Source organism: Aegilops tauschii, chromosome 2 (genome assembly GCF_002575655.3).
Source record: "Aegilops tauschii subsp. strangulata cultivar AL8/78 chromosome 2, Aet v6.0, whole genome shotgun sequence".
Lineage (NCBI taxonomy): Eukaryota > Viridiplantae > Streptophyta > Magnoliopsida > Poales > Poaceae > Aegilops > Aegilops tauschii.
This window is the reverse complement of record NC_053036.3, coordinates 618,383,756-618,407,593: the sequence shown is the minus strand read 5'-3', so window position 1 is coordinate 618,407,593 and position 23,838 is coordinate 618,383,756. Positions and strand designations below refer to the sequence as shown.

Sequence of the window (23,838 nt, the reverse complement as noted above, 5' to 3'; positions counted from 1 at the left end):
CGTCGTCATACTGCCGGAGCTCTCCCTCAACTTCTCCTCTCCCCTTGTTGGATCAAGAAGGAGAAGACGTCCCCGGGCTGTACGTGTGTTGAACGCGGAGGCGCCGTCCGTTCGGCGCTAGATCGGATCTTCCGCGATTTGAATCGCCGCGAGTACGACTCCATCATCTGCGTTCCTTGTAACGCTTCCGCTTAGCGATCTTCAAGGGTATGAAGATGCACTCCCTCTCTCTCGTTGCTAGTATTTCCTAGATTGATTTTGGTGACACGTAGGAAATTTTTTGAATTATTTCTACATTCCCCAACACAGGATCCTAGTGACCTTTTGTTATTTCTTGTATTCTTTTTTTTTGGGGGGGGGGGGTCTTTCTGAACATATTTTTCGCGGTCAAGAAAAGAAAAATTAATAAAACATAAACCGATATACGATTCTGTGAGCGATTAATGGAAAGGTGATTCCCTGTTAAAAACAAATTTATCTTAGAAACATTTTTTAAAGAATAACCAAGATTTATTAAGCAAATTCCACAACATTAGGGATACAACGGGATCATGTGACTGTCCCAACCAAACATGAGGACAACAATCTTGAGAGCGACTAAACCTGGCTAACAAATGGGCCTCGCTATTTGATGCCCGACCTCAAATCGAAAAGTACAATTAAACTCCTCTGCCCTTAGCTTAATCTCAGTTATAATCTGGCCATGGAGACCGATACATCCCCTGTTGACATCGTTTGCTACCTATTTGGAATCAGTAGCGATGACTTTGTTGTGTAGAAGGAGACCCTCAACCAATGATAGAGCTTCTCTGCAAGCGATAGTTCCAAGTTTTGCAACATCTCGCACTTCGTGGATCACGAGTGCCGACGATCCCAGATAGTTTCCATGGGAGTCCCTACATACCGCCGCCACTGAGCCTCCTCTTCGTGTTCTTGCTAGGCCCTCGTCAACATGGACCTTAGCGAAACCCTATGGCAGAGCAATCGTTCACGCCAGTTCCCTTCATCAGACTGGTGCATGGGTAGGAGCAGTAGTGGTTTTTGGCGCTTCTCCAAGTTTTGTAATGAAATATTTGACGAAAAGATTCATCGTTAGTGGACTTTCAAACACCCCCTCATGTATCACTTTCCGTCTCGCCCACCATGTAGCTCAAAGAGTGACGACCATCTTTACAAACTCTTCGTAAGACGGCGACTCCCATCACTGTGAACATCCATTATTTAGCGTTCGGTTCCGTCGTCGATATCATATGAAGATTCAACCCAAAACAACTACTAGCCCTTACCGTGATTCTTTCAGTCCCAAGCCACTCCAACATGGTCTAGCCCAACAATTTCTTCTTGGCTCGATTTGGAAATCCCAGCTTCACTAATCAGACGAGACGGTAGACAAGCAGCCATCGTCACGTCATCACGAAGTCAACGGGTGTCGGCGGCGATTCGTCTACTCCATTTATCCGTACTGTCTTAAAAAAAAGTTTTGTGCAGTTCACTCAAAGAAAAAAAAAAGGAAAAATAAGAGGGAATAACAACTTTAACAAGTGTTCCAATGGGAATACGGACAGATTCGGTCGGACGCAACTTAACCGAAGCGGCCGAGCCAGGAAGAGGAAGGGCAGCCTGATGCGGCCCTCGACCCAAACACCTCGACCCAATCCGTCCTCTCCCCGACCACCGCGCCGCACCACCGTCCCGCCTCGCCGCGCTGTCCACCAGCCACCGCTTTCCCTCCGGCCTCTATCGCTCCGCCGCCTGCTGCTACGCCGTCGAACCCCCGCCCCACGATCCTCCAAGCCCCACTCGTCTCCCCTGGCCTCTGCCGCTGCTGTTCCTGACGTCCCCTGCGGCGGTGACATGACTAGGTCCCACGGCGAGGGCAGGGAGGAGGACCGGCCCGTGGCTTGCGAGACGGGGCCGCGGAAGAAGGCAAGGAAGGGGAAGCGGGGGAGCGCCAAGGCTCGGCCGCCTCCACCTGCCCCGTCCCAGGAGCACCGCGCCACCACCAGCGACGACGACGGGTCGGCTCAGGTCAGGGCTATGGTGGCCGAGCAGATGCGGGATATCCTTGCCGTCGACGCCGCTAAGAAGAAGAAAGTTGCCGAGCTACGTAAGAACAACTGCTCTATGAAAGATCTGTTTTTTCCCCTTCATTTGTGTATTTTCCGCACTTCTTTAAGGAATAATAACACTATATACCGATATCTGCTGTGATACTGATATGGAAGTTAACTCTAGTAGTTGTTTGTAGATTTCTCTGGGTGTATTACTTTGTAGATGGGTGACAATTACGGAGTACATTACATTCTTTGATTGAACAGGAAATTAACCCAAATAAATGACTCTACTCTCAGTATGAGTCAGAGCGCCTTTCGATTTGCTTATTCGAAGGACGTTAGTTAGGCTTGCCATAGATCCCAGAGCGCGGCCTTTGCATACAACAAGCTGCGTTAGAGACTTTGGTTGCTGTTTTTCGAACCGGGCTTTTCCCCCTATCCATTACTTTCATAACGGAAATACAAAGTCTCAGGAACTGAAACCAGCAAGGCTAGAGAGAAAGAGAAAAAGCGAGTTCGGGGCAACACCAGGAAACCCACTATCTGCGCCTGTCATCAGGAACAATAGATCATGGGGCGAAAACCTGGGTGTCACCCAAAACCGCACTAACGAACACCTACGGAAAGTATCACAAGTCTTTCAGACACCACCATCAGGCACCAGGCCACAGCGGCCATAACAAAAAAACATACCAAATGAACTACCAGAACCCCCACAGCAAGGACTGAAAGAACACCACCCCTGTTCATCCACCGGCCACCCGATGCATCGAAGGTATCAGGGTCCGCAGCGTCTTCTACCTCAGTTTCCATCACGTCCGTCCCTAGCTGGAGCTGGGGGGCCGCAAAGCAGCATCATCTGTGTTGTGTTCTCCTTCAGCATCTCTGCTCCTTTTTTCAGCATCTCTCCCCTCTCTGTTTTCTGGAGACCTGCCCAGTACATCAAAAAGGCACAAGCTGTAAATACAATCTCAAACGGAGAGTTAATCCATTTGAGTTCGAAAGTGGCTCGGTTCCTGGCCAGCCAAATAGTCCAACATATAGCAGCTAAACCAACAGTGTATAATTTGTCCAGCCCAGGTAAGAAGCTGTACATCCATACATAGTATTGCCAGACAGAGTTAGGACAGCAATCAGTTCCAAGCAAGGAACCTACAGTTCTCCACACCACCCTGGAGACAGGGCACAAAAAAAACAAGTGCTGAGCTGTTTCTAATTGGTCACAGAAAGAACAGCAAGGATCCCCCGGCCATAATCTTTTTTTCATGTTGTCCCTAGTCAGGATGGCATTCAGTGCCATCTGCCACAAGAAGATCTGTATTTTAAGAGGCAGCTTTGCATCCCAAATCCATTTAAAGCTAGATCCTGCTATATCTTTTTCTAGCCATGTGTACATGGACTTTGTAGAAAATTTGCCCGAACTGTCCAGTTTCCAATAAACCTCATCTGGCCAATCATTTTGTTTAAGATTTAGCATCTCTTTATTCATTTCCTCCCATTGTTTCTTCATCTCAGGAGACATCCTCCTCCTAAAAGAGGAGATCTGATCAAGACATTTAAATTTGTCAACAGTACAATTTTGATCAGTACAAGTCTCAAAAAGCAGTGGGAATCTGTCTTTAAAAGGAATTCTACCATCCAGGCTATCAAGCCAGAGTCTAGCCACATCTCCCCTGTTCAAATTAATACCTCTACCCAGCATATAAAGGTCTTTCACTTTCAGAAGTGATTTCCAGCAAGGCGAGTCACTGGCTTTGTGTTTTACCATAGCGACCGAAGTTTTCTTTAAGTATTTAGCCTTAACTATATCATGCCAGAGCCCTTTACCTTTCTCAAGCTTCCACCACCATTTCACTAAAAGGCTAATATTCTGTTTCCTCAAGTCTTTAACACCCAACCCCCCTTTCTTTTTGGATCGACATATACGGCTCCATTTAACCATATGGTAGCTTCTCTTTTTCCCTTTGCTATGCCAGAAAAATTTTCTTCTGGGTTTATCCCACTTCTCCAAGGTAGTCTTGTTCAAAAGAAACATAGACATGTAAAATGTAGGAATATGAGACAGCACAGAGTTCACTTTGATCAGCCTCCCTCCCATGGATAGAACTTCACTAATCCAATTTTCACAATGATCGATGAATTTGTCATCTACAAAGATCCAATCACTACACTTCAAACCAGCACAGGCATGCCTAGGTATTTGATAGGGAAGTCACCTATCTGGCAGTTAAACATCTCAGCATAATTTTGCATAGTAGTGTCATCAGCACGAATCGAAAAGATTTCACTTTTCATAAAATTGATTTTCAACCCAGACATGACTTCAAAAAGATATAACAGCAGCTTAATATTAAGAGCATTCCTAGGATTATCCTCGAAGCATAGGATCGTGTCATCCGCATATTGCAACAGGCATGACTTTGGTTGCTGTTGTAAGCTGCCTACCAATTTGTTGAAGGTAGCTCAGCTGTTCTTCATATAAAGGCTGCTTACCCGCATATCAGCACCAGTATCAAGGCCACTAACATACAGAGTGCTTTCAAAGGCACAAAAAGGACAGAGGGGCTCAGGTGAGTCACAAGTCACAACACGGCAAAAATGCCTCAATCTCAAACTCTTCAAATGAGGGGGTTGCCTCTCACTAAATGCATATCGTACATAAGATGACTAGTCATAATGTTGTTCTTAGTTTTGCCAAAGTCACTTAGCGCTCATGGTTTGTATTGTTTGGCCATATTTAGTTTCTTTCACTTTATTGCTAACTTGACCAGTATGTTCTTAGTATGTCTTTTGTATTTCTACATGTACATGTTGACAACTGCTTTATAAAGCACCTAGTCAGATTATAAGTGTGGCCGTCACTTCATATGTGGAAAAGGCTCTCTCACTAAAACATTTACATGATTTTTGTTTGCCGCCCCATGTCCTCAATCGTATGCAGTTAATCTGGAAAATTAAAGAAAGACTTAGGCGGTTAATCTGTTATCGCTAAGTAATTATATTTACTCTAATTGGGCATCAACATGTGTTTCTTTCTTTCTGACAATATCCATGGCTCTGAATTGCATATATTGTAGTTAAAGGCCTCTCTGGGGAACGTGACCTTTCTGTGGAGGATACGTTTGGTGACTCCAATGATGGCAGCCTTGAGAGTCTTCAGGCTCGTAAAGTTGCATTGTTGGTCTCAAAGTCAGTCGTCAGCCTGTCTTCTTTTGCAGGTATATCATAGGTTTACTTAGTAGCCATTTTTTTCTCCATATTTAGTTTGAGCTGAAGCCCCAGTAAGGTGTTGTTAATAAAATTTAGGTGGAAAGAGGATCCGTGTATGTTCGGGATTTGTGATGCATGGAACAGACAATACTGGTGCAAATATGATTTTAACCTCAGCAACACTTGTTAGATCTCTGAATGGAGACAGTAATGTGATATCTGATGTGACGGTAATTGCTGCCTTAATCCATTGCCAAACATGTAGATTTATTCTTATCAGTTGGTCTTGATTGTTTTGCTGGACAACGGATTTCAGGTCAAGGTTCTTCTACCTGATGGGCATATAACAGATGGCCACATCTTTCTTGTGGATTTTCACTATAATGTAGCTGTCGTCAAAATTGCAGCTTATTTAGCGCTCTTAGAAGAAGGCACTACCAACAATGGCGCCGTGTTAGCACTTGGACGTGCATATGAAGGTGGTCTTCTCATGTGTTCACGGGGTCAAGTTGTAAACAAAAAAAGCAAATTTGGGTGCGCGGAGCTATTGGTGTCAAGCTGCAAGGTTTCCATGGTATAAAATACATCGTCTTGATTTTTAGTGCTATTGGTGTCATTCTTTGTTTTTCTGTTATTATTTTTATCTCAGTCTAGTGAAGCTAAGCCATTCATCAATGTGAACTGTTTTCTTCAAAAGAAGGGGAAAAAGTTTCTACCAAAAAGACCTTGATGTTCTCGATTGATCTGTTTTTTTTACAAACTACACCAAATACTAGGTTAATTCTACTATAATTGTTCATGTGCATTATTCTTGATCTCACATTTTGGTTGTCAGACAAGTTAGACATCGGGGAACACTAAAATACACAGTGTCACAACTTACAAATAGAGTTTCAGTACCATGCATGCTATAGTGTAAGGCACACTATTCCACTATTACAACGGGCACACCTAGAATTAGCTCAAAGTGCAGGTAGGAGCCACAGTGGCAAAAAAAGAAAGAAAATAAAGCCAATGTATCACTGACCGGGTGTCGCTAACTATCTTTCTACTTGAGTGCATTAGAGTTAAGACACTCAAGCAGCTGCCATCCGCAAGCCACCTTTCATCTCCCTCTTATCATATTTTCCCCTTTGGCTCTGACCAAATGGCTGCATCAACTGGGCCTGGTTGGTGCTCTGTGTTGCAGGCTGGGGTGGCCAAATTTAAGGAATGACATCTGTAGAGTTAGCAGAGGTTGTTGAAACCTGGGAAAGGTGGAGGTGGATACCCGAGAGAACATATATACATATAGAGCTGTACAAGGGTGCAGGAAATATGCCAAAAAAAAGGGGGGGGGGGGTGCAATTTTTTGGTTTTCTTGACTATGCTGACACTTTTCCATTGTTTTTTCCCTTTTGGCAGGCTGGTTCTGGAGGACCTCTTGTCAATTACAACGGTCAAGTTCTTGGTATCAACTTCTACGAAAAGAATCAAACATCATACCTTCCCATGTTAATTGTATCAAGGATCCTGGAACAACATCACTGCTTCGGGTAAACTATTCTACTTGTGATTCTTCTACTGCTTCTTTTTCTGTTTTAGGTTTTGCCTTACCACTCTTATTAGGGAAGACTCCTCATTTGTTCTTTAGTGTGTTCCTTTTTCCCGCTCACCATGTGTGAAATAAGAGTTTTTCTTATTGTGCAGGAAATTAATTAGCCCCTGGCTTGGATTAAGGTACAGTTCTCTTCATATGGTTCCACTGGCCGTCTTGGAGCCTATCTATCAAAAATTCCCAGATGTTGACCAGGGTTTATATGTTTCAAAGGTATGTATCTCTTCTATTTTTTTTATTCTTTTGTGCTTTATTTACTTTTCTGTATGTCAAAATATTCCTTTTAAGAATATGAGCTCTCCAATTTTAGAGTAAACTGATAGGCATATGTCATCTTTAAATCGGAATGTTAGACGAGTTCTTAATAGTGGACTGGATTTGCACAGGATTGGCTTCTACATGCTTAGTAATATAATATCAGAAATTATGTTCCTATATGATAAATTTAATCCCAATGTTATTCGATTTAGTTTCTTAATTGGGCCATGTTTCCTGCCAAATTGTTGGTGGGGATGGTGGTGAACGCAAGAGCCGCCGTTGATAACTACTCACTCCGTTTCTAAATATAAGCCCTTTTAAAGATTTCAATATGGACTACATACGGATGTATATAGACATATTTTAGAGTTAGATTCACTCACTTTGCTCCGTATGTAGTCCATATCGAAATCTCCAAAAGGTCTTATATTTAGGAACGGAGGGAGTAGTAGGAAGCTGGAATGGAAGGCACTCCCTTTGGGGAATAGCCCTGTTGCCATCCGGAAGAGCTCTGTTGCCAGCTCAACGCTCCTCAAGCACCTTTAGGCAGACAGCAGTGTCAATACGGATCGTTCGCATTGGACTGATTTATCTGTCTGAAAGGTAGGATAGTGTTTGATTGGTGCCAGTCAGATATTTCGGAATGACATATCAAATCAGAATTGCTCTGCAGGTGATGCTGAAATATAGAGTGGTACAGCAAGCATTTAGAAACTTGACGGGAACACTTCTTTTTTCTAATCCAATTAGGATTTCCTCATTAATTTTTACTAATTTTGTAGCTCACGCATTGCCACGGGCCCAAACAGAATAATATTGGATGTGCAAAAATAGTATGAATAATTAAGCATGGAGATATTGAACTTTGCCTAAGTTTTTCCTTCCAAGACATGCATGATGCAGTCTAGAAGTTGCACGAATAGTCAAGGTAATGAGGGGGAAATATGTAGGAAGAGCTCTCGAAGAGCTTTATGATATTGACCAAGATTTTAACATAGACCTGTGAAAGAAAAAATAATTATGGCCCAATTATTTCTTTCCACTCTGTTTCTCATAAAAATGAACTGTTAAGCTTGACGACATGAAAACTACTAACAACTGGTATGTTTAATTTGTAACGAATCTAACAAAAATATAGGTAGTTCATGCAAATTAGATGTAACTGCAGTCGACCAAATGAAAAATCTGTACGATGATTTATATCAACCTAACTGCCATATTTGTACACGGTACCTTAGGTATAGGTGTGAGCTGTGCCACCAGATATAGAAGGCCTGACATATTAGACACATCGACCATGGCAGCAACGCCATTGCTGGTCATTGGCGCTCAACCAAGCATCCAATTCAAACACCAAAAACGCTGTCATCTTTATGGTGTTTGGTGGCTCTTTTCTCTTCATAACTGCCGTGAATCTCAGAATTAGCGTCGTGGATCACACGACCAAAATAGGCACGGGCAAGATGAAAGTTGAGAGAGATTATTGTACAATAATAGAAATTCGGTAGTGTTAACCTTCGCTAGTTCATTGGCCAAGCATGGAGAATTGACTAGTGCAGAATGCCTGTCGCAGCACTCTGTCAAACCTAATCGCGAGCAGGAGAGAGGGGCATGAGGCACCAGCGGCAGGGGCATAGGCGGTGGCGGCAGAAAGCAATCGTCCCATGTTAATCATGAAACAGACGCTTTAGGCTTAGAGCCTAGGAGGCCAGTCTGCCCATTAGTGGCCTTTCTCATAGGCCATTTCGGAGAAGGGAAAACATGAGTTTTATGAGTTGACCTGATGTCATGGCGTAAGAAGATGGTAAGAAAAATAGGTAGCGGGGGTATCTGTTTAGTCATAAGGGATTCCTGCACATAAAAGCGTGCTTATATTTTTAGCAGGGTTGCTTTGCTGTTTAGTGAATTTACTGTTTGAATTACTGTGCACCTGTTGGTTTTTTCAATACACTATTTTTTGCTATAGATTTTTGAGTTCCCAAAAAATGCAATATCTGAATTATGTTTGTTTTTATTTATTTTCTGGCCTATTATATACTTGCTTTAGTAGCATGTTTGTATAAAATGGACTAAATAAGTTGCTAATTAGGTTGTTGAGGGATCACCTGCTGATGTTGCTGGGTTACGTGTCGGTGATGTTCTTGTAAAATGTGGTGACAAACTTCTCTCTAGTGTCCCAGAGGTAAGTATGTGTCCGACAGCTTACTGTTATAATTTTGTGTGGCTGTAGCCCTTTTTGTAATCAATATACCTTCAAAGTTCATGCATCAGTTTGGTGCAATGTTACTGGATGATGCAAAAGCTCATTCTGAAGCCTTTGGAGGTTGGGCTGGGGACATGACAATTGAGGTATTTAATTTTGACCATCCATCGTTTTTTGGGACACCGTCATATGTCGTTTACCATCTTTCTTTGCCACAAAATTATCTCATGTTTACAATCTCTCTTAGGTTGTGATAAAGCGACAAAGAGATGGCAGCACGGTGTCAAAAACTATAGCCGCAGAGATGCTGAGAGAGAACAACTATAACAGGCAAAAATTCTTTTCTTTTATAAAATGTATATTAGCGGTATGTTTCTGCTAAAAATTGTTTGTACCATAGCCATCTTATGACTTTTCTTTTTTCATCCAGATGGCCTGCACCTATGCCAAGCTACACAATTCGCCTAATAAATGTCACGCCGCGTCGGTAGGTACTCCCTCGGTCTCAAAATATAAGACGTTTAATGTCGAGACCCAAACCTCGCATACGGGTGGACCGAGTCGGGTGAGTAGGCTGGGAGGGAGTACTTGGTTGAGAGCGGAGACTCCTCGTGGACTCTTGGAATGGTGTGGCCTCCCTCGGTGCGCCGGTGTTGGCACGTTTTTGTGTGTGGGATTGCATTGTAATTAGCTGCAGATCCTGTGTTGATCCACCGCTTTAATGCCAAGCACGGACTTGCTATCAACTTCCTTTATCTTTGGAAAGATCCTGAAGCAAAGTTCTTTTCCCGGAAGCGGACATAATGCATGCAACGGTTTGGGATGTCATATGCTCGTGGTACTATTGTACTACTCCCCCCACCCGGGTTTATTAGCCCCCGTATATTTTGGGTCAAAGCTTGGCCGTAAATTTAACTAATAAAATTCAAGTTATATGTCGCAAAAATGGTGTTGTTGGAAATTATTTCAAACATGAACCTAACAATATAACTTTTGTGACATATCACTTATATTTAGTCATTCAAATATACTTTTGACCCAGAATATGATGGAGACTCTCCCGGAACCTCTTTTTGATTTTGATTGGTAGTCCCACGTGGATTGATCCATCTTCTGGGCACAAGATGCAGCTCTCTGAAAAGAAAGATTCTGGGGCATGAGACCCGGTCAGTGAAGTCAGCTGGACGACCAACTGGGACGGAAACTGTTTCTCTCGAGCTTTGCCGCCTTGTATGAATTTGAATTTGAATTTGCAAAGGGGAGGTATGCCCAGTCTGCAAACGGAAGTGGAAGCTTGTATCCAGCACTGGCCATGACCAGAGCACATGAATGGGCCAATGGGGTGTGATGTGATGTGAGCAACATCATTCTGGAAACGGACCCCATGCAGCAGCACAGCAGCTTGTCCAGGCGATCAACACGAGCCTTCGCCCAGGCTTGGGTTGCCAGCATTCTGGAAATGGAATGATGATTCCCAGCTCAAAATAAAAATAAATGATGTAACATTTTTCTTATGTTTTCTACGTACTGCAGAGAAAAGTAATGCTGCAACAACATTGAAAATGGCCCTCATGGGGAAAAAACGAGTCATGCCATGATTCAGGTTTTGCATTTGAGCGAGTTCCAACGCCCAGGGAGGTAGGGGGTCTGGGGCTCAACCTGCCCTTGAAACGATGCCAATAAGGCTAGAAACTCCAAATTGGTTCTTAAACCGGATGATAACATGAGGAAAGATATCATAAGCTACTGAGAAAGTTGAGCTACGAATTAACAAACACTCCATCAGTTAATAGTCGGACGCCAAGTGAAGAAAATCGGCTGCTCCATCAGTTAAATAGTCGGACAACAAGTGAAGAAAACCGCATGCTACAGAGAGCACTAACAAGCAAGGCATTGAGCAGAGACCAAGTGCCTACAAGTACATAGTATCAAATAAGATTACTAGGGGAGTAGAGCAGCTGGATTGGTGTAAGCAACTGATAAAAGTAAATGCTGTGAATACAAGCTAATTTGCTATAGCAGCCTAGTTACTCCCAGCAAGCTGAAGATAGTCCGGAGAAGTTACAGCAAAACAATTTCTGCTCTCTAAACTCCAAGACATATGAGAGCAAAGCATCATTTATTCTACTGCAACAATGCAAAATAGTTTTAGGGCATCTCTAGCCGAACCCAACGCTTTAAATGATTTCTTAAACTATAACTCCTTACACTTTGAGGAGATAAATAGTGCAAAAGACATCGACCCATCTAAATTTACATGTGTGATACTATAATATAAAACAATATGTAGTGCCTAACTTGAAATAAGACATCCGTTCCCCTATAATCCTTTAATACCCTTTAAAAAGTCGTCAAGGGAAATAATCCCCACCTAGCACTTCCACCGTAGCTCTAGGGGAAGGGCTAGAAATGCTCTAGCTAAGTATCATTACTAAGCAGCATACTGGTTTCAGTACTGAAGTATCATCCCTAGCCTCTGAAAGTTTACCCATGCAAACAGACCGGAAACTTTATACACTAACGTTTTTTCTCGCATCAACATTGACATGAGCTGGTATAATGCAAATACTATCTACATAAAAACATTGAAAGTTCTAAGAAAACATAAACAATACACAATTATTTAGAGATGTACACTACATGTGAGCAAAATTTCATGATAACATACGTTTTGGTGTGAGCTAAACACACACACACACACACACACACACAAAAACTCATGTCCTTTTATAGTGTACGTGCTCACATTAAAATGTTTCAGTCATAAAACTATACAAACAAGTAGCATACTGGTGTGTATATTTATTTTCAGAATTTTTTGAAACTTTGAAGTTGGTGTTTTCTAAAGGAATTTCAAAGGAAGCCAAAAGCAATTTCCACACTGAAAATCTATATTATACCTGAATCATTCCTGTGGATCGACTCGCCTCAGATGCTCTAAGTATAGCGATGCCAACCTGGGTACCAGACGCTTCATGCTTGTCTGGCCAAGTTCAGAGTTGAATAGATGTAAGTAACACAGGAACAAGCATACACTTGACGGTGGGCACTACAAACTACTTACTCACCTCTTGAAATCTGTAGGTCGTGCGAAGCCATTCACATATGGAGTGAACAAGCACTGCAAACTTGCACTCCCCCACTTGAGACAGCCACATCCCCATGACATGGCGAGTTGCCGTGAAGAGAGGAGCACCAGAGCAGCCGCTCGCTCCACCCATGACAAATTCGCACATCCTTAGCTCTGGCTCAAACACTTTATCAACGTTTCGCCCACGCCTCAGAGGTCCACTGCCGAATGAACATTCGAACCATTACATACTACTACTAGCATTAGTGGAATGCATGCATTCAGTATAAAGACAATCATTGGTATGTGATTCTTCCACCTATCCCATGCATGCATCTGACGGTGTAATTAGAAATTCAGAATGTGAAGATGAACAAACTAGCACGCACTCGGAATCAATCACTGGAATGTGAAAATTTACAGCAGTACTGACCATATCTTGCCGGACAACGCGGTGCCCATCAGGGCGTTGCGTCGCTCGGCGGGGTAGGTGCAGATGCTGTACACACGCGCCTCCCTTTCATGAGCGGAGAACCCCATGGCAGGGCAGCTGTGGTCGATGAATTTGACTGGCCGGTACCTCGTGTTGGTAAGCACCATGATGAGTGACATGTCATGGCTCCACCCTATGGCTCGAAAATGGCCGGGACGGATCTGCCCATCCGAGAACTCGACGAGGAGCGTGGTGTCCTCGGCAACCAGCGCCCCAGGTTGCCTCGAACGGAACGGGGCGAAGGTGTGGGCGACGGAGAACACCAGGGCGAATCGGTCGCAGGAGTGGATGATGCTTCCTGTGCCATAGCACACCGGCGTCAGGGCCTCTTTTTTGGGGGCGCTGCTCTCCCCCTCCTCCTTCTTCTCCTCCCCCTCCTCTCCCATGAGCTCCTCGTCGCTGTCCTGGTTCCCCTCGTCTCCCAGCTGTGGTTCGGAGGGCTCCTTGAAGGCCCTCAGGCTCACCACGGACTCGAGGTGCTTCTCCACGAGTGCACGAACCACCCGGCTGGTCTCCTCGTCGCTGGCCATCGTCGCTCTCTCGGTGCAGGAAACGTCGGGGAAGAAGAAGAAATCTCTGCAGAAAGGAGCTTTTTTTCCTCATTACTAGTCTTTCTTCTTAAAACAATGGAGACGCATTTGGCTGTGAGAAAAATCACCAAGCAATAGGGTGAGGCAGATCTCTTCAAGAAACAAAAGAAGGTGCAAGAAAAATCACCAAGCAATCGAGGGCTGAGGCACTTGTCTTTCTTCTTAGCGCTGGAGCATTTCTCTGAAGAAAGGAGCCGCAATAGGGTGAGAAGATTGGAAGGAAACCAGCTCAGATCTTCGAAGAACACAAGAAAATGAAGGAAATTTACCAAGCAACACCCACGCGGCTGAGCGGCTCTCTGTCCGCCTCCCTGCCTTCTTGAAACAAAGATGCGCCTTGCTACTCTTGGCCGCTCCCTCTGAGAGACGGACGGGGACACGGGTCAAACTGGTCAAGGACAAAGTGGGGAGGGGGTCTCGTCTTCCTGGTCAAACTGGTCTCCAGAGAGGAGAAAATATTTTTTGCTGTGGGGGGTGGTCTACAGCTACAGGAGTACAGGGGTTCAGAGAGGACTGCTTTTTGTGGTAGCAGTTCGAGCAACTGGTCGCTCCGGTGAAAGGCTGCTTGCTTTTCATGTGTAAACAGCTGTGCCAAAATCCAGAAGCCCTGTGGCGGCGGGTGGGCGTTTGTTTTGGAGGGAGTGTGGAATTCAGATTTGGTATTACCCGCCCAACAATTTAGGGCCACTTTGATTCAACGGATTTGGAATTTTGGAGGATTCTAATAGGTAGGATATTTTTCCTAGGATGGTGTTTGATTCTTCGATCAATGAATTTTTTTTCTTAGAGCAACTCCAACGCGCCAACCCAAACACCCATGTCCGCTTTTACGCTTGGGTCGACGCTTGCGCCTAACGCTGGCCCGACCCATTTTTGTGCTCGTGCGAAAAAAAGCATTGCCGGCAACATTTTGAAAAATAAAAACGGTAATTAAACATTAACTAAAACATTAAAGAAAACTAAACTACGAGGAGGCTCCTTGCCCTAGGCGTCCTTGTCGTCGTCGTAAGGGCCGGTGAGGTTAATGAGCATCGGTGCCGGGCTAGCCCAAGGGAACGTCGTCGACCAGGCTCGAGCGACGTCGTCCGTCGCGGGCCGTATCGCCACCGGCTGGGCTGGCCCAGCGCGGGCAAGGCGCTCCTCCTACGCGCCGCGCTCTAGCATCTCGAGGTACTCGCCCTCGCGGCGTTCCTCGGCCAGCCTTCGCTACCGCCACTGCTCGAGGTAGGCCTGCTCCTGCGCCGGCGTAGCCCCCATCTAGATTGGTGGCGCTCAGACCCATTCGCGCACTCGCCCGTCCGTGTGTAGCACTCGATGGGGGTTGGCTCCGGCTCCGGCTCCGGCTCGGCCTTGACGGGGGGACGACGTCCTGAACGGCGGCACAACACAGTCACCGGCCGCGGAGAGCGCCATGGCCTCCGTCATGCGTGCCTGGTACGCCTCCTCGCTTTCGCAGAGGACTGCCGCCAGCGCCGCCTGGTAGACGGCCTCCTCCTCCTAGTCCTCATCGCGCACGACAAGGGGCAGCGACGGGGAGCCATGCCGCACGTCGCGGACGCCACGTCTCTTGGCCTCCTCGTGCTCGAAGGCGGACCACTGCTCCCAAGCGGGGGAGTCTAACGCGTAGCGGGATCATGGATCTGCTCCGGCGTCAGCAGCTGCCGCCGGCGCCACACCTCCTCCGTGTGCGCCCGCGCCGACAGCGGCGCCGCAGGCAGTGTGGTCCTCTCCGGATCCAAGTGCCAATCGTGCGGCAGCGTCACGTCGGGCTAGGGAGGAGGACACGGTGCTCCCAGTGCCACTCCGCCTGGTGCACTCGGACGCTGATGCGTTGCCTCAGCCGACGGGAAGACGCGGGGGCGGAGGTGGGGGGAGCGCGCGGGAAGGGCCAACGGGGGCCTTGCCCTTGGCCTTGCCGGAGAAGAAGCCCATTTGCGGTGCTAGGGTTTGTCGCCGACGAGGAAGCACATGTGGTGGCGAGATGGGGACGGGGGCTTCTGGAAGCGGATGAGGACGGCCCCCCACTGCACACTCGGATTAAAAAAGGCAGACCACGGTCGCTGACGTGTGGGCCCACGATGGGCGGTCGTCATTAATAAATACGACTATGGTAGTTGGGAGGCTGCCAGATGGGGATGCGGCGGACACCGAAGGGACGCGCGGCGAGTCTACTTCGCGTCCGCGCTGACGCATTTCAGCCGCAAATTCGGGCCGTAAATGGGTCCGCGCGGACGCGTTTTGAGAACTAGAGAATACCCCGCGCGTTGCTACGGGAATTAATTGCAATATATTTTAGTGATTTCATTGTATGAAGCTTCCGTAGTTGAATTAATAATATATGAACTAAAGCTAAAAATAAATATCATATATTGTATTTGATTATTGCATAGTCAGATTTTTTTTGAATACAAGTGGAATAACTTAATGGAAAACCATTTTTCATGCATGTTGAGTGAACCTTTGATGAGGTAGCATGTGTGGTGAGGTGAAATGTGTGCATTAGATCAACTAATAATGAAAAACTTTTTCTCATGCATGTAGTGGTGGGCCTTTGATGAGGTAGCATGTATGCATGTTAAGATAAATAGGATAGTGGGGATCAATTTCTTACCTATATAGGATAGGTCGGCGCGTTGGGCCAACATTTTTGTCCGCGGTGACCCAAACGGATAGCGGCAGACGAAATGGGTACCTGCGTTAGAGTTGCTCTTAGGATTCCTTTGTATTAGTTTTTGTAATTAATTTTTCAACCTCGTGTAAAGAATCTTACATTTTTTTGCGTGCAGATGACATGTCATTATATTCATGTGTGTTAGAAATCCCACGAATCAAAGAGGCCTTCGTTTGTTTGGTCGGTTAGACAATTCCCTGGTGGAAACTCGAGTGAATACTAGCCGTCGCTGGCTCTCACACAGGCCAACTCCACCGCGCAACCCCATCCTGTCCGTGCGCGTCCGTTTGGAATAAAACGGACGAATAGCGCGGCCCAACGCGCGGCCTTAAACGGACAAATGTTCGGATTTCGTCCTTTTCGACCCATCCCGGCCCAAACTTGCGCTCGGTTTGGGGTGAAAAGGACGCGCGCGGACGGCCTCGACGCATGCCCTTGTCCTCCCTCCCGTGGCCCGCCTGTCGGGGACACTAGCAGTCCCTCTGCTCCCAACGCTTCCATCCCCTCTCTCCCGCCCCGCCCCGCCGCCGGCGCCGCCGCTATTCTCCGGCCGCCTCCTCACCGCGCAGCCCCCTGTCGTCCCTATCAAACCACGTCTCGACATGGCCGCCACCACGCCCGCGCTTTCGCCGTAGTTTTGGCCGTCAATCAGAGGAGGTTTGGCCGTCGCCGTCTTTGCCGGTGGCAGAGGGGACGCGACCGCCGACGACGTACCACGGCGGCCTCGGCAGCTTCCGACGAGAGCTCCAGAGCGGCCATTAGCCGGCCGACAACCATCCCTGCTGCGTCGAGGTGATCATCGCGGCCTCTTCGCCACCACGACCGCAAGGTGTTCGATATTTTGCCCACAAAGGTATGGACAGTGGAGATGAGTTTTTCTTCCATCACTTCCTTTGTTCATCGGACGATTCGTCGTCGGATGATGAAGATCTTGTGGTGGCTGCACTGGTCGTTCACGACCACATTCAACGGCAGCTTCCTCGGTACAGGGGGTCAGTCCCTGGCCGTGCTCCCAACCTGAACCGCAACAGGGAGAGAGGCCACGCCCTGCTCTACCCGATTACTTTGCGAACACTCCGCTTTTCAAGCCGGATAAATTTCGTCGCCGTTTTCGTATGGCAAGGCATGTGTTCAATCGTATCCGAGAGGGAGTGGTTGCTCATGACCCATACTTCGAGTGCAAGACGGATGCCCTTGGCAAGCTTGGATTCTCCTCTTACCAGAAATGCACCGCGGCCATCCGCATGCTTGCATATGGTATTCCAGGCAATCTGGTGGATGAGTATGTGCATATGAGTGAGACAACATGTCTAATGTCAATGTACAAGTTTTGCCAGGCTGTGATCGAGGTGTTTGGCCAAGAGTACTTGAGGCAGCCAACTGTCGCTGATACAGAGAGATTGTTGGCGACCAACGCAGCTAGAGGCTTTCCAGGCATGCTTGGCGGCATAGATTGTATGCACTGGGAGTGGAAGAACTGTCCATTTGCTTGGCAGGGCCAGTACAAGGGGCATGTCAACGGGTGCACTGTCATATTAGAAGCGGTGGCATCGCAGGATCTTTGGATATGGCATTCTTTCTTCGGCATGGCAGGTTCTCACAATGATATCAAGGTGTTGCAGCGTTCTCCAGTCTTCGCGAGGCTTGCAGAAGCCCACTCCCCACCTGTCAACTTTGAGATCAACGGTCACCAGTACAACAAGGGATACTATCTAGCCGATGGTATATATCCTCAGTGGTCAACTTTTGTGAAGACAATCTCGAAACCCCAAGGTGAGAAGAGAAAGGGATTTGCCCAAGTGCAAGAGAGTGTTAGAAAGGATGTGGAACGTGCTTTTGGTGTGCTTCAATCCCGGTGGGGTATCGTTCGAAACCCTGCACTGTCATGGGATGAAAGGAAGCTTTGGGAGGTGATGACTGCTTGTGTGATCATGCACAACATGATCGTCGAGGACGAGCGTGATGAGAGTATCTTCGACCAAGGGTTTGATTATCAAGGTGAAAATATTGAGCCCCTGCACCAAGACCCGGCCACATTTGAACAGTTTGTCCAATTCCACCGTGAGATGCGTGATTGGCACACTCATTTGAATCTTCAAAATGACTTGGTTGAGCACGTGTGGGATCACATTGGCAACCAATAGATGTATTGGTTCATTTTATGTCCAGTCAAGACAATTTCGATTTGGTTGTAAAACTATTTTATTAAAGACAATTTCAAATATTTGGGTTGTAAAACTATTTTAATTTTCAGACAAATATTTGGGTTGTAAACTAGTTTTGATGAAAATATGGGCATTTTTGGCCCTGACGGACAGGATGGGGCCAACGGATGCGGCCGCGCGTTGGGCGCACGGCCACCGCATCCCAGGACACGTCCGGACACGACCGCATTACCCTACCCAAACAGGCAGAATCCGGACAAAACGGACGCCCGTTTGGGGTCGCGCGGTGGAGTTGGCCTCAGTGCCCATCAGCAAAACTGAGGCATGCTGCTTGTGTGGCTCTCCTTCACCCCTTCCCGTGTTGTTGGCTCATGCCCAGTGGCGGGATGCACTACCCCTCGCTTGGTCGCCACGGTGTCCCAAGCCTCGATGTTTGCGCCTCCTCTCCGACTCTAGGCCCTGCTCGCGCTCTCTGCCGTGTGCTCCCTTCGGCCTGAGATCCCTAGGTTCCTCTCCTCCACAGCCATGTTGCCTATGTCAACCACACTCAATTGGAACACAAGACTTGGGGGGGGGGGCTAACCCCATGTTGATCTGTCTCCGGGGGGAATCTCTCCAGTAGCTCCTTCTAGCGGCAGCAGCGACGATGCCCCTGGCACCACTTACCTTCTTCGAGGCATCGTTGTGGAGCTTCAGCGCATCCACCTAGGATCTTGCATTGGATTATCTGCGGGCCCTCGTGTTATTGTCCCCTTCTCTGCAACCTGATAATCTCTTCTTCTTGCATTGTGAGTTCTCCTGCAACATTCTGTCCCGTTTTTTTGCTTGGATCCTCCGTTATCGCCAACTCGGGGTTGTGAGTGTTCTCCATTTACAGAAAGCCATGGGTTGAGATATTTTTTCGAAGGCCTCTCTGTGATCATGTCACTCCTCCGCTACTTCATGCCAACCCCTTCTGGTGCTGAATTAACCCTCTCTTTGTGCATGCTCGTTGGGCCGGCGTCCCCCCCCCCCCCCTCCGCCATCCTCATCTTGCCACATGAAAGACCGCCCTAATGTTGGGTGCTTGATGTCTAAGGGTTGGCAATGGCACAACTCCCTGGCAGTGGAACCATGTGTTATCCCATGTCATCGGCTTCGATGTTGTTGTTGCTCGTGTGCTCTCACGATGACCTCTGAATTTGTCACCGTGTTGTCTTGCTAGTGTTGCTTCGTAGATGGTTCAGCATAACCAGTGCTGCTTCACCAACCACCTAATTTTTAGGTTGTTGGTGTTTGCGTTGTGTTGTAATTATGTTTGGGTGTTTTGTTTTTCCTGTTCTTTTTGACCTGGTTGTCCTCATAAACTGGATCATTTTCTTTGAATAGAGACAATATTCAGGTGGGACCTCCCCCGTTGACATGTTCAAAAAATATGTTTTTCTCTTGCTTATTTCTGGTAAAAAAAATCTGTTGAAGAAGATTTGATGTACTATTTGTCAAGGATTATTACTTGATGCCTTTCATGAATGGAGTGGTGTATCAGATTTTTGGGAAGGGTGCAGATCTCAAAACTTCCGTTCATGGTGATTCTTTTCATGATCTAATCCTTCTTCATGGTTCAAACAAGATTTTGTGTTCTAATTTCGTGTTCATGACACACTGAAGAAAATTAGTTACATTTTTGTTCAAGGTTCATGTTCACATCCGGACCATTCTTGAGCCAATGGTAAAAAGAATTATACTCCCTTCGTTCCAAAATAGATGACTCAACTTTATACTAACTTTATACTAAAGTTGAGTCATCTATTTTGGAACGGATTTTCAAAATGGTTTTTTCCAAAACGGATTAAAAAAAAGAATTATTTATGATTGTAGAACCGCTCATGCTGTAGCCTGTAGGCCGAAACAGATTTCTTGATAAAATTGTAGTATGAAAAAAATGTTCCATTGTTGATAAAGAAAACATGTAACGTACAAATCCATCTGTTCTGAATATTCTTGCATCCTTTGTTATGCAATAATAATTGTGTTCCATGAACGACAATTCCTGAGTGCAGTTCATCCATAGGAACACAGAAAACAGAAGAGCACATGTTTGACGTTTCCCGTTTCATGCTAAAACATGCATAGCTCTGTTTACTAGGCCACCACTTTTGTGCTGATTTGACCACACAGCGTACAAAATACACAAGACTGTCCACTGCCGTGGCCGAAAGCCTCCCAGTTTCCGTGTTCAACCGCGCATACAAGTGTACTGTAGCAGTAGCTCACATATACGTAGATGTTAACGAAGTGAGCAAACATATAACCTACAGTAACTGACAGAACCTTAATAGTTAAGCAAAAATGTCTTGCTCATGATCACCTCTCACTCCTGATCAGAACACACGGCACGTACGAGATTACAAAAATGAAACGACCACGTCGGAGCTGGACTAAAGGGAACAAGTCACTGCGCGTGTATGAGAGGGAGAGAGGGGATGGATGGAGAAGGCGAGCCCGGAATACGGAATGAGATCCTCTAACATTCCAAGGGAAGTCAGAGAGAGCTACAGCTCCCTGACATTGCTTCACTAGGCACGCATAAACAGTGATTCGAACACGCTCTTATGTACAGTAATTAGCTACAGTAATCATCTGCAGCTTTTTGTCTACAGTCCCTGCTTTACTCCCTGACTTTCCTCCACTATTTTACACAATGGCCCACTGTAGCTCTCTGCCTTTGCTCCTGCAAGTCAGAGGAGCCGGCTCCCGGAATACGAGCATGAGCAGCAGCTGTGGCGTAATGGCGTCAGAGAATCAACTAGCTAGCTGATGCATGCCTACGGGCTGGGCGTCGGCCCGGTCTTCCGCTAGACCCATGTCCAATCGCCAACTTTACGTCCTGTCAAAGTACTGTTGCATTTTTTTTTTCTGAAAATCAAAAGGAAAGGAAACGCTCTCATTTTCCTTGCCAAAGTTTTTGCAGATCACGGAGTATCTCCGGAGCCAAACCTCAAAACTGCTCCTCCGTCTTGGCCCTTATCTTTGGTGGAGTTGCAGCTATGGAGGTGTGGCACCAGGAGATGGGACTTGGAGATGATGACTGAGATGGATCTCGGTCGCTAGGGTTGGAGGTGAGTATATAGGATGGGCCTCCTCCGTTGATGTAGCCTCTCCTCCTTTCATCCAAGGGCTCCAGGGGAGCCAAACCCTCTCCCAAAACATGCGTTGGTCGTCAAGTAACACGTTGGAACAAACTGTGATGAAATCAAAGCAAAATCGACAAAGTTATGACTGGTTTACTAGTGTCGTCGGCCTCTGGTGCCAGTGCAGGTATGACCCTTTGCGCTTGTACCAATGGTCACTGAACACTCCGGCCTCCAGGAGCTATCTCGTATTTTGATCGTCATTTCTTCGTACAAACTCCGATTTTGAAGTTTTTGGCTCGTTGGATTCCTCTAGAAAAAACCAATTCACCCAAGGCATTGGATCTTCAATTCGGATACTTTAATAAATGTTAAAACACTAAACACTCAATAGGGCTCTAATCTAGTGCCTGGAACTTCTCTAGGTTTCCTGTAACTTGGTGCTTTTTTGATGTGCCAAGTGCATGAACATACCGATACACCTACATAGACCCCAAAACAAAGAAAAACTAACAAAAACTAAATAAAAATAAAAGTTGGGAAATGAACATAGTAAAATGAGTAAAGACCGAAAACTATGCATTGAGGATATGAATAAGTGCAAGATGGTATGATATGGGAGATTTTGGCACTAAAGTATACTCTAAAAAGTATGCATAGAATCCACTCATCAATGTCACAAAGGTAGTGATTGTGCCGGTGGATTTTGTTGGGAAACGTAGCATGCAATTTCAAAAAAATTCCTACGCTCACGCAAGATGCAACGAGAGGGGGAGAGTGTGTCCACGTACCCTCGTAGACCGAAAGCGGAAGCGTTTGACAACGCGGTTGATGCAGTCGAACTTCTTCTCGTTCCGACCGATCAAGCACCGAACGTACGGCACCTCCGAGTTCTGCACACGTTCAGCTCGATGACGTCCCTCGAACTCTTGATCCAGCAAAGTGTCGAGGGAGAGTTCCATCAGCACAACGGCATGGTGACGGTGATGGTGAGGTGATCCGCGCAGGGCTTCGCCTAAGCACTACGTGAATATGACGGGAGGCGTAAACTGTGGAGGGGGGCGCCGCACACGGCTAGGAATCAATGTTGTGTGTTCTAGCGGTGCCCCCCACATATATATATATAGGTGGGAGAGGGAGGGGAGCAGTAAGGGGCGCCCCAAGTAGGAGGGATCCTACTTGGGCGCCTCCTACAAGTCGGCCTCCCCCCTTCCATAAGTATCGGAGGGGGAAGGAAAGAGAGGGGGGAGGGAAGGAAAGGGGGAGGCCGAATCCTCCCCTTTCCTTCTCCCTTCCCTCCTTTCCTTCTCCTCCTATTTTGGCCTATATGGGGGCGCACCAGCCCCTTGTGGGCTGATCTGTCCCTCTTTTGGCCCAATAAGGACCATATCTTTGTCGGGCGTGCCCGGAACCCCTTCCGGTGACTCGATATGTACCCGGTACCCTCTGGAACACTTTCGGTGTCCAAATACTATCGTCCTATATATCAATCTTTACCTCTCGACCATTTCGAGACTCCTCGTCATGTCCGTGATCTCATCCGGGACTCCGAACAACATTCGGTCACCAAATCACATAATTCATATAATGCAAAATCATCATCGAACGTTAATCGTGAGGACCCTACGGGTTCAAGAACTATGTAGACATGACCGAGACACCTCTCCGGTCAATAACCAACAGCGGAACCTGGATGGTCATATTGGTTCCTACATATTCTATGAAGATTTTATCGGTCGTACCGTAATGACAACATACGTTATTCCCTTTGTCATCGGTATGTTACTTGCCCGAGATTCAATCGTCGGTATCTTCATACCTAGTTCAATCTCATTACCGGCAAGTCTCTTTACTCGTTCCGTAATACATCATCCCGCAACTAACTCATTAGTCACATTGCTTGCAAGGCTTCTTATGATGTGTATTACCGAGAGGGCCCAGAGATACCTCTCCGATACTCGGAGTGACAAATCCTAATCTCGATCTATGCCAACCCAACAAACACCTTCGGAGATACCTGTAGAGCATCTTTATAATCACCCAGTTACGTTGTGATGTTTGATAGCACACAAGGTATTTCTCCGGTATCCGGGAGTTGCATAATCTCATAGTCGAAGGAATATGTATTTGACATGAAGAAAGCAATAGCAATAAAACTGAACAATCATAATGCTAAGCTAACGAATGGGTCTTGTCCATCACATCATTCTCCTAATGATGTGATCCCGTTATCAAATGACAACTCACATCCATGGTCAGGAAACCTTAACCATCTTTGATCAATGAGCTAGTCAAGTAGAGGCTCACTAGGGACACAGTGTTTGTCTATGTATTCACACATGTATTTAGGTTTCCGATCAATACAATTCTAGCATGAATAATAAACATTTATCATGAATAAGGAAATATAAAATAAC

General features: G+C 46.4%; 3 protein-coding genes across 7 annotated transcripts; 2 read left to right on the top strand and 1 right to left on the bottom strand.

Moving 5' to 3' along the window:
- Positions 1-1,568: 1,568 nt before the first annotated feature.
- LOC109777244 (uncharacterized) lies at positions 1,569-10,817 on the top strand. Of its 4 annotated transcripts, none has more exons than XM_020335891.4 (11): positions 1,569-2,107; positions 5,132-5,272; positions 5,361-5,494; positions 5,581-5,838; positions 6,669-6,799; positions 6,954-7,074; positions 9,209-9,301; positions 9,391-9,468; positions 9,570-9,652; positions 9,753-9,809; positions 10,453-10,817. In XM_020335891.4, the coding sequence occupies exons 1-11, from the start codon at positions 1,624-1,626 to the stop codon at positions 10,556-10,558; spliced, it is 1,686 nt and encodes a 561-aa protein (XP_020191480.1). In that variant the 5' UTR covers positions 1,569-1,623; the 3' UTR covers positions 10,559-10,817. The 4 variants fall into 4 exon arrangements, with proteins under 4 accessions (XP_020191480.1, XP_020191483.2, XP_020191481.1 ...); XM_020335894.4 differs by having other exon boundaries at positions 10,447-10,817; XM_020335892.4 differs by having other exon boundaries at positions 10,413-10,817.
- On the bottom strand, positions 2,114-14,111 carry LOC141041828 (uncharacterized). 2 transcript variants are annotated; one of them, XM_073509294.1, is made up of 6 exons: positions 13,745-14,111; positions 13,603-13,656; positions 12,826-13,461; positions 12,391-12,613; positions 12,223-12,305; positions 2,114-2,984 (listed from the first exon to the last, which is right to left on the bottom strand). In XM_073509294.1, exons 3-5 carry the CDS (start codon positions 13,413-13,415, stop codon positions 12,228-12,230), a joined length of 891 nt encoding a protein of 296 aa, XP_073365395.1. In that variant the 5' UTR covers positions 13,416-13,461; positions 13,603-13,656; positions 13,745-14,111; the 3' UTR covers positions 2,114-2,984; positions 12,223-12,227. The 2 variants fall into 2 exon arrangements, with proteins under 2 accessions (XP_073365395.1, XP_073365394.1); XM_073509293.1 differs by lacking the exon at positions 2,114-2,984 and adding an exon at positions 10,861-11,234.
- Positions 14,112-17,261: 3,150 nt separating this feature from the next.
- Positions 17,262-18,290, top strand: LOC109777245 (uncharacterized). The gene has a single exon (XM_020335895.1). The coding sequence runs from the start codon at positions 17,262-17,264 to the stop codon at positions 18,288-18,290; it is 1,029 nt and encodes a 342-aa protein (XP_020191484.1).
- The last annotated feature ends 5,548 nt before the right edge of the window (positions 18,291-23,838 follow it).